This window comes from Rousettus aegyptiacus, unplaced genomic scaffold (assembly GCF_014176215.1).
Source record: "Rousettus aegyptiacus isolate mRouAeg1 unplaced genomic scaffold, mRouAeg1.p scaffold_m13_p_6, whole genome shotgun sequence".
Classification (NCBI taxonomy): Eukaryota; Metazoa; Chordata; class Mammalia; order Chiroptera; family Pteropodidae; genus Rousettus; species Rousettus aegyptiacus.
Genome location: NW_023416309.1, coordinates 41753920 through 41769193, shown reverse-complemented (window position 1 = coordinate 41769193; position 15274 = coordinate 41753920). Strand labels below are relative to the sequence as shown.

Below are 15274 nucleotides of genomic sequence, written 5' to 3'. Positions count from 1 at the left end.
ATTGGGGGCTGAGGGTTTTGATTCTGGTCAAAGACCTGCCACATTTCCCTGTTATATCTTGCTGGCAACGTTCCTGAGACACAGACAGGAAAGGTCCAGAAACAAGACCCGTAAAGCTAGCAAGTGCCATAGTCAGGACTGGAACCCAGGACTAGTGTCTCCACCCCGGGCTCACAGTGCTTCCTTCACAGCAGCACTTCTCAAAGTGTATTGCAGCAGCTTGTGATGGGGCTTCTGTGGTCTGATGCGTCTGAAAACAGTGGGTAAACAAAATCCAACCAGTTTTGCTGTTTTAATTGCAGAACTTCTCAGGGACTATGATATGGAGATATCACAGTGAAGCTCGGAAAGGACTAGAATGGGCAGCATTGCCCAGACCCATTTGGCCCCAGCAAAGTTTCTCTCCAGGAGCACCTTGGAGGCTAGCACCTTAGGAAGTACTGTTGTTGGGAAAATGTGGTCCAGGCTACTGAAGTAAAATACCAGGGACCCGGGTTCTGGGCACATCCACGCCAGGGCCCCTCTGGTGTTGGATGCAGTTGCTTCTCCCCACAGGCTTTGATTTTTTTCTCTCTGCAAATGGAGTAGTAGTATGTATGCTCTAGGATGCTCCCTCCCGGCCTGCCTCCTGGCATTTATGAAAAAATTACTTTGCGGCCGGCCCTGAACATAGTATTTCAGGGAACAGAAACCTGTGACTCTGTTGTTTTCTGTTGAGTGGCTTTGTGTAGTAATGGAGGAAAATCCAATTAATTCATGTAAAACTTTCAGATTAACTGGGCAGTCTCTGCCTGTCGAAGAGGTGATACCCTTAGTGTGAATGTTTTAAATCACATGTCTGGAACCTGGAACTAAATTTCCAAGAGAAACCATTCTCTCAGTGGTGCTTAGGTTTCTGGAAGAGGCTACAAAGCTTGTGATGTAATAGAACTGTCAATCTTAGGATCCACCTGAGCTTGAGTTTTAGGTACAGAGTAGGAAGGGCGAAGGATAGAATATAGGGCCAAAGGAAGGAGAAAAAGTCTTTCTTTCTTGGTGGGGTTGCATAGGGCTAGTCTCAGGCATAGCTCGTCTTTAGCAGTCTCTGTCCTCTCTCCCTTCCTTGCCCCTCTTCCCCCAGTGCCAGTGTTTACATGCTTTCCCTCCCCATCCCTGAGACCTCTTCCTACAGGAGTGCTACACTATCCAAAATTATCTTCCCCAATCCAAATGAACCAATAACCACATTTCCGGCCCTTAGCCAATTTCAAATAGCAGTTGAGAAACTCTTTGAACTAGTTTATACTAACATGGAAATGACTGAATGCCCCCACCCTTTTCACAGGAAACCATTTAACCCAGAGAAATCTTTTCAGCTAGTGGGATTTCAGTGGAATTCCACATGCAGAGAAAGGACCACAGGCAGTGGGGACAGCAAGGAGGTGCTTTGTAGGGAGGCTCTGGCCTCAGGCCATACCTCCCACTTCAACTCGCCTGCATCTTCCCATTCTCCCTGACATGAGAATCTTTTCCAGGGTCACCAAGGGAGGACTTAGTAATATTGGGGATGAGAGGAGGATGAGAGCAGGGGAATCGTAGTTTTTTTTATGCATGAGTCCTTGGAAAGCTGGATTTCGCAGGGACTGGGAATAGTATATTTTCTAAATGCAGTAGCTCACAGGGAGGAGAAGTTCTGTAGAGGAGGCCAACTCAACCAGGGTGTTGACAGAGACTCGAAGGGCCAGGGAAGAGGGACTTAGAGAATGGGAGCCCCCACACCCAAGAGACGATAGAGACCTGGGTTTGAATTCTAGCCCATCACTTACTACATTGAGTCCTGGGTCCACTTACTCAGTGGCTCAGTCATCTGTAAAACAGACATGTCTCCTAGAGCCAAAATATGAAACTCCTTGCCTGGCACATCACAGGGTCCCAGCAATCCTCCCGACTCACTGGCCTGTCTATCCATTACTCCCCTAGGTCATCGACAAGAACTCAGGCGGCTGGTGGTATGTGCAGATTGGTGAGAAGGAGGGCTGGGCCCCCGCATCCTACATCGATAAGCGCAAGAAGCCCAACCTGAGCCGCCGTACAAGCACTCTGACCCGGCCCAAGGTACCACCACCAGCACCCCCCAGCAAGCCCAAAGAGGCCGAGGAGGGATCAACGGGCACTAATGAGAACCAGGACTCCCCGCTGAAGCTCAAGTATGAGGAGCCTGAGTATGACATCCCTGCCTTTGGCTTCGACTCAGAGCCAGAGCTGAGTGAGGAGCCCACAGAGGACAGTGGCTCAGGTGACCGGCGGCCCGCCCAGCCCCATAGGCCCTCACCCGCCTCCTCCCTGCAAAGGGCCCGCTTCAAGGTAGGTGGGTCCTCAGAGGATGTGGCCCCAGAAGAGGAGACCATCTATGAGAACGAGGGTTTCCGGCCATGTGCAGAGGATACCCTGTCAGCCAGACGCTCCTCCCGGGACAGTGACTCCCCAGGGGGCTCCCCACTGTCCCTTGCCAGGAAAAATTCCCCCAAATCGGGGTCCCCCAAATCATCATCACTCCTAAAGCTCAAGGCAGAGAAGAACGCCCAAGCAGAATTGGGGAAGAACCATTCCTCAGCCTCCTTTTCCTCATCCATCACCATCAACACCACCTGCTCCTCATCCTCCTCTTCCTCCTCCTTGTCCAAGCACAGTGGTGACCTGAAGCCCCGATCTGCCTCGGACGCAGGCATCCGTGGCACTCCCAAGGTCGGGGCAAAGAGAGACACTGACCTGAAGGCTGGGCTGACCTCCTGTGCCCGGGCCAAGCCATCGGTCCGGCCCAAGCCATTCTTGAACCGCGCAGAGTCCCAGAGTCAAGAGAAGATGGACATTAGCACTTTACGGCGCCAGCTGAGACCCACAGGCCAGCTCCGGGGAGGTCTTAAGGGCTCCAAGAGTGAAGATTCAGAGCTGCCCCCGCAGACGGCCTCTGAGGGGCCCAACGAGGGGTCTAGGAGAGGCTCGGCTGACGTCATCACCCTCCCAGCTGCCACGCCCCCATGTCCCAGCAAAAAGGAACGGGAAGGGCAAGCCACCTCCTACGTGACATGTAGTGCCTATCAGAAGGTCCAGGACTCAGAGATCAGCTTCCCCGCAGGCGTGGAGGTGCAGGTGCTCGAGAAGCAGGAAGGCGGCTGGTGGTACGTGCGTTTTGGGGGGCTGGAGGGCTGGGCCCCCTCCCACTACTTGGTGCTGGGTGAGAACGAGTCTCCCGACCCCTCTGGCAAAGAACCAGATGCAGGAACTGCCAAGAGCAAGCAGCACGAGGGCAAGTCAGACAGCTTGGAGAAGATCGAGAAGCGGGTCCAAGCGCTGAACACCGTCAACCAGAGCAAGAGGGCCACGCCCCCCATACCCTCCAAGCCCCCCGGCGGCTTCGGCAAGACCTCGGGGGCTGGGGCAGTGAAGATGAGGAATGGGGTGCGGCAGGTGGCAGTGAGGCCCCAGTCGGTGTTCGTGTCCCCGCCACCCAAGGACAACAACCTGTCCTGCGCCCTCCGGAGGAACGAGTCACTCACAGCCACCGACAGCCTCCGGGGTGTCCGCCGGAACTCCTCCTTCAGCACCGCCCGCTCAGCTGCCGCAGAGGCCAAGGGCCGCTTGGCCGAACGGGCCGCCAGCCAGGGCTCGGACGCGCCTCTGCTGCCCGCCCAGCGCAACGGTATCCCTGTGTCCCCCGTGCGCCCCAAGCCCATCGAGAAATCCCAGTTCATCCACAACAACCTCAAAGATGTGTACGTCTCGATCGCAGACTACGAGGGGGATGAAGAGACGGCGGGCTTCCAGGAGGGCGTGTCCATGGAGGTCCTGGAGAGGAACCCCAATGGCTGGTGGTACTGCCAGATCCTGGATGGGGTGAAGCCCTTCAAAGGCTGGGTGCCCTCCAACTACCTGGAGAAAAAGAATTAACTGGGGGCCTGGGTCCTTCCAGCCCAAGTGCGGACGAATGGTGAGATGAAGACAACAGGGAAAGGGAAAATGGGTGGGGGGTGGGGGGAGGACAACGTTAAACTCTGCAGAATGTGTGCCCTCCAGGGTGCCCCCCTCCAGGCTGTCCCCCAGCTGGAAGGGAGGGTCTGGTGGGGGCCGACATTGTGCAGGGAAGGGAGGGAATGTGCAGGGGAGGCTTGGGACCAGAGGTGAGACAACTGAGCCCCACGCGTGCACCTTGGTGACTTTGTTGATCGACTCGGTGCCATTGGGACAGGCCATGTGGAAAACCCCAGCTGTGCCTTGGCTGCAAATCTGGAAAAGATTTGGTTGTAGGGGCCTCCTGTGCCCTGCCCCAGCCTAGCCTGGTTCCGGGTGCTGGCATCTTGCCCCCGGAGATGGCCCTTGTATTGTCCTCATCTGTAATCGTGAATCGTGCTGGTTTCCCAGGGATTGCCACCACCCAGAATGGGTGATATGGCAGAAGATACTGCTGGCTCGGGGGCTTGGAGGCACCTGCTGTGTGCTCAGCCTGTCCCCGGCCCAGGCCACTGTCAGTCTCTGTTAGTTGAAAAAGCAGTTCCCCGGGTGCCGGCAAGGACCACCTCTCCTAGCCGTTACTGGCCTTGAGAAGGGAGCCCGTGCTGCCCGCTGCCCAGGGCGCCCGTGGAGGACCACCTGCCTGAGTTTACAGAGAGGGTGGGCGAAGCCGTGGATGTTTTCACAGTCTGCACAGACTTTATTTTTAGATATTTCTGGTGGGCAGTTCCTTTGCATGTTTTGGGAGAGGTTTATTAATCTGGGGCTTCTATGTCGAGCATTGGGTTTTGGTCGTATTTTAAGGGTTTGGGGGGCGCCTAAGGGTGGTCAGCCTCACGGGGGATGGGATGGGCAGTGGATGGGGTTTTTCTGTCATACCCTTGTGGGAAGGGAAGTTGTCATTTGTGCTTCACATGCTTCCGCTCCACGAGCCAGTCATTTCGTTCGGTTTCCACTGTGTGGACAGTAAGCAGCACGGCATCTGCTGGAGGGACTGGGGGCTGGAGGAGCCCCGCCTCCCAGATGCAGCGAAACAGAGACATTGCTCTTCTGGATCCTGCCCAGCCCCAGGAGGGAGGAGGGTCTCCTTCAGGAGAGAAGGCAGCTCTCGAGCTGCCGGGCGACTGCCATTCTGCCTATGGTCTCTCTCCTGAGCGGGACCGAAAGCCTTACATGTGAACTGTGGAGAAGTGGCCATCACCCCCACGCCGGGCTGAGGCGACCCCAGCCGGGCCCCCGGGCCAGACTGGAGCAACCACCACCAGTTGCCTCCCAGCTGACAGGCAATGCCACAGGTGCCCGAGAAGATGGAAGACCCCAGGCCAGGACCTGACCTGGCCTTCCCAAGGGGCGGTGCTCCCATGAAGAGAGAAGCAAGGGAATATAAAGTCCCTGTCAACTTTGGGCTGTTGTCTTTCAGTCGTTGGACGTTTCAGAGGGGACCCTTTAGAAGCCAAAGCGGCTTTCCAAGGACTCACCTTTTGCTGGGAGTGGATTTCCACGCGTGCCTTTGATTTTTGGACAGATCAGGCTTCACAGCCACCGATTCCGCTGCCAGAATCCTGGACTACATTGGTGTTTTCTACAGAGGAGGAAAGGCCCTCCCTCCATTCCTGCTCCCCACTAGGCAATGTGTGTTGCCTGGAGATCAGCACGAGCCCCAGGGTCTTGTGCCTTCAATAACCCCCCCTCTCCGCCTCCCCTCCACCCCCCGCAGCCCCGAGGCCTTGCTTGGGGATGTTCCCCAGCCCTCCTCCCTTGCCATACACTGATGCCTGGCAGCTACCGCAAACTGCTCACGTTCTTTTTTGAAGGGCCATGGTGAGATATTGTTTCCTTTTGTTTTGTGAGTTTGTTTAAAATTAAAATTAGTTATTTTCTTCTGCTGGACAGTATTAAATAGAGCAGGATGTTGAGTTAATCTGCTAGATTGCAGTACTAATGGTAGTGGTTTAGTGTCTTCATATTAATATTATTTGGACTTATTTGAACAATAATGATAAAGAAGTGGTTCATTATTTTTTAATTAATGCACTTTAATAAGGTAAAATGGAAAGAAACCCAGAGAGCAAAGTGCATTACTTAAAGATGCAGTATATACTTTTCTCATTTTAAGCAGCACATATTTATTAAAAGAAAAAAAAGTAATTTATGATTATTTAAAATAAAATTTAAAAGTAGAGTGACTGTCAGGTTAAAGGACCTTCCACGTAGCTATCTTCCAGGGGGAGGGCCCCAGCGGCCTCACTCCTCAAATGTCTGCACTGAGCCAGTTCAATCAATAACATGCCAGCCAGGCCAGAAAGGAGTGCAGGACACATCTGCCAAGCACAGAGCATCTCAGTTGGACTGGACCACAGTGCTCCCCAGAGCCTGCCTTTCCCTGCCCTTCTTCCCTGTCTGCACTGCCCCATGGGGCTCCCTACCACCCGCAAGGCCCACGTTCCTCCAGCTCCCCCAGTGCTCTAAGTGATAGAGTCGTTAAAAGTGACCTCAAAGGTCACTTCATCCCATTCCCTCCTGTTACTGCTGCCCAGGGATAGGAAATGACTTCCCCAAAATCACATAGGTAGTTTAATGGCCGACCTCCCCACTGCATCTCTCCTTGCACTGCTTCCCACCCCTCATGTAGTTTATTGTGTGGTCATCATGTTTACATTGTGGCATCCAGCCCAAAGGATGGTTGGGAGTTGCTCAGGCATCGAGGAAAAGTGGGGAATGCTGCCACCTGGTGACAGCGTGTAGATTTGGGCCGTGAACAGGGATTGCCATGCCCCACCTCACCCCTCACCATCACCCCTTAATTCACAGCACAGCACAAAACCTGCAAACCGAAAGAGAATATTAATACTTGAAGCAAAAAGGGTGCCTGCCATTCCCTCTCAGACATGGCCAGGCCTTGTGCCCCTGGACTCCTAGCCCTACCCAGGGCAAGAGGGCCTTTCCCTAGAGCTACTGAGCTGCTTCGTGATGTTGGAGGGTACTGCTGGCAGCAGGTGGAGGAGGGAGGGGCCTGTGGCTCTGACCCATCTGGAGGAAAACCAGATCGAACTAAAAAAGGAAAAAGAAAAATGAAATCTCAGCAGTGTCCAAACCTAGTTTTCCATCAGTTGCGATTGAAAATGTGAAACGACATCGTATGGCTGTATACTGCAACTTTAATCGTAATGAGCCCTTCTGAGGTCATTATTGAGGTTTATATAATGCCCGAAGATGCATCATTGGTGCTTTTTCTTTCAGTCGAAAGACTTTTATTACGAGGGGAAAAAAATGTCTTCATCTCTCTCCCACTTTATAACAGCGGGCCCGGCTGGGCTCCCTGGCCCTGCCATGTTCCCACTAGGCCAAGGGACCACGAGGGCGACGTGAGGGAGCTGGAAGGGGTAACCCTGAACAGCAGGTGTGCCATCTGCTCCTAGCTGTGGCCGAGCCCTGTTTTGCCAGCCCTCTGGCCTTCCACCCCCAGCGTGGCCCCCACAGCTTCTCTTTCTTCCTCCTCAGTTCTACATCTTGACGAAGGCATTATATAGAATTGTTTTAATCACTTTCAGATGTTAGAGCAGCATATTTTAGTGGCATTTATCCATCGCTTTCCTCAGCAAGGCATGTTACTACTCTTATCATCTAAGGGAAAAAAAAAAAAAAAACAAGGGAATTTCGGTTAAGCATTATTTTCATATTACTAGTATTTGCAGAATAAGCGTAGAACTATTTAAGTTTAGATCTTGGTTTGGTAGTTTGTTTTGTTTTTAAGGAAAAAAAGTAACCCCTACTTTTCCTGTTTTTGTATTTAACTAATATATTATTCCTTTAAGGTTACTCACTTCCCCTACCTTCTCCAAATACTTTGCATTCTCAGTCAAAAATGAAAACAATCTGAGAGACAGGAAAAGTGCAATATTATCAAAGGAGATGCCAGGACTTGGGGCAGTGGCAGGAGACCCGGTGGCCCAGTCTCAATAGGAGGAGGCCCGGCTGCTGCAAGGGGTCAGAGCTGTGGAGCAGACAGGTGGCCTCCTGGGTATTGATCTTTTCCCCCTCTTCCCCTCACCCCTTTCCCTGGCAAGATGGCTGGGGTCCCCACCATTTCTATTGGGTGTCGTCCACCCAGAAGTAAGGGATTCAGGGAAGTGGCATGGGGCTCTTGACCATCCGGGGCCTCCGCCCTTGGAGCAGAGCAAGGAGATCCAGGAACTGTTCCTTGTTTTCATTTCCATTGTTTTCAGCCAGCCGCTCAGAAAGATCTGTCCTAAAAGTCACCCCCAGCAGCCCTCTCTCTCCCTCCCCAGTCTCCTGATGTTTGGGCCATGATCCTTTTGATGTATGTTTGAGTCCTTCTAAAACTATATAACCTCAGTTTAGTTTATGGGCAGGAACCCTAGATATAACCAGATCCTTTTTCGGGGATGTGGGTGCCTTGAGCCCTACATGTCCCAGTGAGACACCAATTCCCACAAGCCTGCAACTGGGCTTGGTGCTAAGCCTGGGCCAGCCATTCATCTCAATGACTTCAGCCTGAGGAAAGAGCCCCGCCTCTGCTCAACACCCTGACAGCCCCCGGAGGGTCTCAGAGAAGCTTCCTACTCAGGGGCCTACCAGGGGCCTACTCAGGTCTCTGTAGACAGAACTGCCCACAACAGGTAGCAAGCCGGCCTCTTCCTAACTTGGCGCTAGTAGAGAAAGCAGCGGGACAGGAAGTCTCTGGGTCCAAGCCCTTGGAGCTCTGCCTCTCGGGGCTCAGGCACACCTTTGCCGGCTTGTCCCCACACCTCCAGTACTGTACACTTGCTGCTCCAACCCCTCCATTTGGTGAATTTCTGTACAAATATGGATCTGCGTGCCCAGGGTAGGATTGTGCACCCACACGTAAGTGTCTCCTCGGAGTGAATACATCTATGTCCAATCTTTGAGAGTCTTGACTCAGAGCTCTCTGGAAAGAGAGCCATCCACATAGCTAAAAAATTAAGATTCCCTCACTTTTTTGAGGGCTGTGTGTGGTTGAGAAAGTGTGTGTGTGTGTGTGAGAGAGAGAGAGAGAGAATAATTTCCCATTTGAACTAAATAACATGGGGTTAGAGGGGAGAAAATACTGGGCAAGCTGTCTCCATCGTACAAGTCATCGGCACCGGGCAGGGCCCACGGGACTCACGACTTCTGGCAGCAGCAAGTGTGTGTGTTATTCACACACGTAATTCTGGCTGGAGAGTGCAATGTGTCTTTTTTTTTTTTTTTAATTATTTTATTATTTAGTTGGAAACTTCACACTGGCATTAACAGATCTAGCAGAAGCAGCCTAGGCCATGGTCCCGGGTCCCAAAATGAAGATATTGAGAAGAGATGCCGCTAGGTGTGGAAGCGCTGAGGTGGTTCGGCTGGGTCACCACCTGCATGTGGGTCGTGTAGCAGGCCGACACCCACCCGTCGCCATGTCTGTCATCACTGTGGGAATCCCCATGTAATGAAACTGCTGCTGACCCTCGGTTCTTGTGTTGCTGAGGGGGGTCAGGCTAGGCTGGTCAGGGAGAGAACCTGCTCCTGGTGAACTCAGGAGGCCCGCACATGCATACACATCAGCACCTCTAGTCTAGACTTTGGGCCCCGTCTGAACATTCCATGGGAATAGTGTGGAGGGTTCCCCCTTGGCCTTACTGAGTTTTTTGCCTAAGTCATGATCCCTTTTTGGGGGTAGTCTCTGTGGTCAGAGAAGGGTAAGGGTCAGTGACCTGTAACCTCATTTCAGGAAAAACAGCCTCACTGATTTTAGCTTCCTTCCTGTTTTGTTCTGTGCACGTGAGTTCCCATACCACAAGTTGGGCACAATGGTGCTTATAGAGTGGGTAGAGGGCTCTATCTTCCAAGGCCTTGATCCCAACCTACCTATAAAGTTGGAATTGCCATGTGATACCCATTCCCCAATCCTATCTTTTTAATCTTAAGTTTGCACCTGACCTTGACAATCAGCCTCCTCTCCCATCCCAGTCCTAGAACTTAGTGGCCTTATAGAGTGGGTCCCTGTGCTGAAGGTCTCTCCTGTGCCCTAGTTCCATCCTAGCTCATGGGGCTGGACTTCAGAAGGTGAGACAAAGAGAGAAAGAATTGTTTTAAAGCAAAAGGATGGATTAAGCACGTTGGAGGCGAGTGAGAGGCACGTTGGCAAGATGAGTGTGTGCATGTTTGGGGTGTCTGGGGCTTACATCCCTTCCCTGGGGAGGTAGCTTCCAGAAGAGGATGTCTTCTAGGCAGAAAGGAGAAAGTATGAGAAGGCTGAGAAAGGATTTGGAATCTGGAGTTGTGTCTTTATTAAAAAGAAGGAAGAAATCAATTCTAAGTGTTTCAGGAAGAAGAGAGCAGGTAAGGAGGGATTTAGTGATTCAGCACCCAAGGGTCCAGCCAGAGCAGGTTGGAAGAGCCCCAAGATTAGGCCATAGAAGAAGCTGGCCGGAGGAAACAGCTACGTGCTGTGTCACGAGCTGGATCCCCAGCAAGTTCTTAATGGTCACTGCTTTACTTAATGGAGAGAGGAAGTCACCAGCAACAAACTGATCTTTGAGTTTGGAGGCCCAGGCTCCAGACTATTCATCCATTTCCCAGGTTCCCAACTGGTTTTGGCCACCTCCCTTTGTCCAATCCAGAGTTAGCCTCAATATAGCTTGAAGACTAGTGACCAAATGGGTCATGCAGTAAGGGCCCACCACCCCCAAACTGAAATCCCAGGGTCTAGATACCATCAAGCTTTATCTGGGAGGAAGTCAACTTCGTTTGGTTCTCCTGTCGACCCGTTATTTTTAAGTATCTCTGATGAAACCTGTGGTTACTCGGTTTGCTGAGCCTGCCCACTGTTGTGACTTAGAAGATCGGGTGCAACACACACTTATCCATGGATATGCCCTTTTGTTTTTAGTGGCCTATGACAAGGCACACTGCTCTTAAGTGTTTATTTCGGAGAAAGGAGGGTAAACAGCCACCATTATTGAATCTGTAACTTGTTCTCTGCAACAGGTTTTCTTTAAATCCAGATACAGAATGGGAAAGGGTTTCACTGCTAGTTACTGAGACGTCTGCAGTAAAGTGACTTTCAGAAACAACATGTGAGTGGCAGGTCCCTGAAGTGTGAGTTTGTGGACTGCATGGTTGCATGTGAACTGCTGGATGTCTCTGGGCTCCAGAACTTTGGAGAATTCTTCATGGCGTCCACTTAACCCCTCCCAGCTCCTAGCAGGCCCTGTCGGGGTCAGGAAGAAGTTGTTCCCTGTTCCCCCCTTAGCAGAGAAATTGAAGAACATGGAATTCAGTGTGGTCAAACTGAGTGCTAAACAATTTCCAGAATCCATGGTGGTGCTAAACTATCTCCATGTTTCTAATATTTTTAATAGTTTTTTTTTTAATTGTTTTCATCACAAAAATGCAGTGTCCTTGGGGAAGGGACCCAGCCCTTGGCCTGCCACTTTCCAGGTGTCCTTTATCATTCAGACGGGACTCTTTGGTCTGCAGAAAATACTCTGTCTTGGCATGCTTCTCGACTGTAAGATTTGGGTTATTTTGTTTTGTATTTTGTTTATGTTTACATGCATTTTCTTGTATTTCCCTGAAAATTAAATAAAGTTTTTGGCCTTCTTAACTGAACAAAATCATCTCTTAATTCTCTCTGCCACCAGAAAACCCATCCAGTTGAATGGCAAAGGCCACATTATGCCAAGTGCAAGATGAACTGCAGGGTCCCGGGCCCTCTGAGGACACGGTGGGGCAGGAGATAGGGAAGTTCCCACCCGCGTTGGTGAGAATCATACTTGAGCTCCTCCCCCTTTCCCACCTTGGCTTTTCGGGAGGCCTTCTGTGCAGTAGCCAAGGCTTTGAAAGAGATGCAGATCTGGGAGCCAAAGACCCACATCTAGCAAGCCTAGCTGGCCCCTCAGACTCTAGTAAGCAGGGCTGGGCTGTCCTGACGTAGGGAGCAGCCCGTGGCCATTCAAGACCAAGCAGAGGCTGGGCAGCCAGAGTGTCCTTCCAGGAGAGAAGGCAGGAAGGCAGGTATCACACGTGCCCTTGAGGCCCCGCCCCACCAAATCAGCATGATTCTGAATTGTGCCTAGACCCCCTCCGGCACCCTCACCTCCGCAGCCAGCCAGAGGTACTCAGCACATCTAGAAAGTTTCTCTAAAGGTCTCCTTTTCTGCCCAGCTGTGCCACCCATTTGGTATAGGCCTCAGCAGTGGGAGCTCAACTGAGCTCCCAGCCAGGGGCAGGGGTGCGGGCCTGGGGAAGGGCTAGGGAGGCCCTGTTCCTGAGGAACTCAGCACAGTCCCCGCTGACCTGTCATCTTTCCATTAGCCCCTAGGTGGCGCTGCCACCCCCACAGGGGCTGTGGGCCAGTTTGGGGCGCAGCTCAGCCTACAGGGGAAGCTGAGCAGGCCTCATGGATTCCCGCGACTCCTGCCCCAGACCTCGCTCCTCACTGACCCAGGGACCTGAGGTTACCAAAGGGCAGCGGCATCCCCCTTTCAACCTACGAGGCTCATCTGGCATTCTGGCCATTGTCCAAGGCCCAGGTAGTGTTCCAGCCCCCCCTTCCAGGGAGTCTTCCCTGATTGGTGACACCCCACCCTACTCAGGACACCTGACCCTCCAGCACCAACCCCCGCCCCAACACATATGCCTGAGCACATGGCCATACCTCCCCAGCCCTCCACACTGCACAGTACAGCCCGCGGGCTGGTACGAAATCACCTTTATTCACAATCACAGCGATCCACATTCACAAAGGAGGCAGCAACTACCCCACACAAACAGAAAATAGGACAGATGGCTTCCTCTCCCTTACCCTCAGGCCAGGCAGTCCCTGCCCTTAGAGCCTTCCCTTGCTTCTGAGATGACACCCTTGACTGGATGAGGCCACCCCCACCCCACCCCGCCCTCACAGAAGGGGTCTTTGGGGTCAGAGACTGGGGTCTCGTGGTGGAACCATGCCTTCCCAATGGCCCATTGCAAGGCAAAGGCCTGGCCTGGCGTCCTGACCCCCAGTGCTGTCCCAACCACCCCACAGCAGGCCCTCGCCAGAGAACTCCGAAGACTCACACGAGACTGCCCCTTCCCCAAACAATCATTTCACAGAGGTGGCAGCTGAGGCGCAGAGGGGCTGTGACCTGGCCAAGACCACACAACTGGTCAGTGGCCAGTTCCATGCTCTGCCAGCCACAAGGAGCAGCAAGCAGTCTCTGATGGGCATAAAAAGCCATCTGAGGCAGCGGGCTGGGAGGCTGGGGGAGACTAGGCGAAGACTCTGAGAGCCGGCCCCAGCCCACAGCTCATCAGACAGGGTGGGCAGGGCAAGATGACTACAGCCTCACCCCAGAAGCAGGAGTCAAGAACCCAGAGGTACTGAGATCCAGCTCCTAGCCCCCTCATCTTTCTGGGGGTGGAGTGCCTTTCCTAAGAACAGGCTCCCTGCCCCAACTATCACTAGGCTCCCAACCCTGCTCCCTGGCCCAAGCTAGGCTCCCCTCCTTCAGCCTTCCCAGAACATTTTATGTCCTTGTGGAGGGGGGGGTACTCCCGGGCCTCCTGACGTATTTGAGCCAGATATGATAACTGCTCTAGCCCAGGAAAGAAGGGCACTTTGTGGCTCTGGTGACCCACCAGCCCCAGGGCATTAGGGAGGCTTAGTCTGCCTCTCTGTAAAATGGACACAATTTTCCAGGAAGCCTCCCAATTCAGCCTCCTCTTATGGAGTTCTAAATCACGGTAAATAGAACTGGCTATGGACTTTTGGGCTGGAGTCTGAGAAAGATTTTGAAGGGTGAATACCTCTGCTGCCCCTTCTCACCAGGCATCCCGCACACCAGGGCAGCATTTCTAGGGGCCTGGGGAATGAGAATTCACCAGCCGCCTCCCCCATCCCCCAAAAAAACCCATAAACCAAATAAATAAATAAATTAAAATAAAGAAAAAGGCTGGTCTGATTCCAGGAAACCTCCCTGGCCCCAACCTAGGGCCCTGGCCTCCCCTGGGGATTCTGCAGCATCTGTGAGTGTCAGCCAGGCCAGGCCAGGACAGCACTGAGATGCAGGACAGGTCACAGAGAGTAGATGCGAACCTGTTCTTATAGAGTCCCCAACAGAAGACAGACCCTGCTCTCCAGCCCGCACCAAGGGGCGAGATGATTGGGGCAGAAAGGCTATGGCATCTGCCGGGGCATGGGGCCAGGGACTCAGAACCTGGAGCCTTCTGCGGCCTGTCCATCCACCCACCCTGGGTGAGGGGAAGAGGGGCATGGCGTCGAGCCTGCAGTCTGCCTGTGCTGAGAGGTATCCACTGGCCTCCCTTCCCCTGGCTGCCAAGCCCAAAGGGACAGGGAAGAGAGGAAGAAGGTGAGTATAGGTCAGAGTGTAAGGCCGCAGCTCAGGGGCCACCTGGCCACAGCTGCTGTTGAGCAGGCTGTGCACTGCTCACGGGCCGCTGGCTGAGGGAGTAAATGGAGGCTGAAGTCCAATCCATACTCCACCAGGCAAGCCACATGCCCTGACTCAGGGTCACATCTTCCCAGAGGAAGGGACATGCTTGCTAAGTCTTACAAAGGTACCACATGGGCTAGAGGGACCTCCTAGAAGTCTGCCCCGATGGGGGAGGATTAGGACAGGCTGAGACCCCGATTGAGTCCCTCGGCATGAAGGGAAGAGCTAAGTGCAGAGAGGAAGGCAAAGTATAGACTCTACTCCTCTGTGGCAGGTAATTTGCTTCCGCTCCCCACCTCCCTGCCTGCTACCCCCTTTCTCCCCAAATCTTCAGGGACGTCAGTTTCCTATGTTTAATGGAGAAGGGAGAAGAGTTTCCGAAATGAAGAAGAGAAGGGGCCCCGCTGGCTTGCCCCTGGCTGGAGCTGAGCCGAGTCTGAAGAGACGGGTGTGCGGGGCAGGGCGCCGCAGCGGGCTAGGAGCTTCGGTAGGTCTTGATGATGTCCTTGATGGGGCGGCGGCAGATGGGGCAGCAGGCGTGCAGAGCCTTCTTGAGGCGCAGGCCGCAGGCATAGCAGAGGCACATGTGACCACATGTGTAGATGACCGTGTCCACCGCATGCTCATAGCAGATGGTGCACTCGTCGCTCCACTGGCCCAGGCCTGGAGTCACTGGTGACTCAGGCAGGCTCACCGGTGAGTTGGGGGCCGTCCCTGGGGATGCGGGAACACCAGTTAGGGGAAGATTTGATCTGACCCCACCCTAGGTAACAGGAAGAGAGTCCCCTGGCCTCTTGTCTCCCTGCCACCCCCTGCCCCCGCCATTTATCAAGATCTGC

General features: G+C 53.2%; 2 protein-coding genes across 13 annotated transcripts in view; one reads left to right on the top strand and one right to left on the bottom strand.

Moving 5' to 3' along the window:
- SH3PXD2A (SH3 and PX domains 2A) overlaps positions 1 to 11306 on the top strand; it is a 213972-nt gene extending 202666 nt beyond the window's left edge. For all 6 annotated transcript variants that reach the window (XM_016154473.2, XM_016154470.2, XM_016154472.2 and 3 more), the window contains one exon: positions 1960 to 11306. In XM_016154473.2, the coding sequence (XP_016009959.2) occupies positions 1960 to 3927 (1968 nt within the window). In that variant the 3' untranslated portion in view covers positions 3928 to 11306. The remainder of the gene's footprint in view (positions 1 to 1959) is intronic.
- Positions 11307 to 12694: 1388 nt separating this feature from the next.
- Positions 12695 to 15274, bottom strand: part of NEURL1 (neuralized E3 ubiquitin protein ligase 1) — a 76536-nt gene continuing 73956 nt past the window's right edge. For all 7 annotated transcript variants that reach the window (XM_036223665.1, XM_036223666.1, XM_016154477.2 and 4 more), the window contains one exon: positions 12695 to 15149. In XM_036223665.1, the coding sequence (XP_036079558.1) occupies positions 14911 to 15149 (239 nt within the window). In that variant the 3' untranslated portion in view covers positions 12695 to 14910. The remainder of the gene's footprint in view (positions 15150 to 15274) is intronic.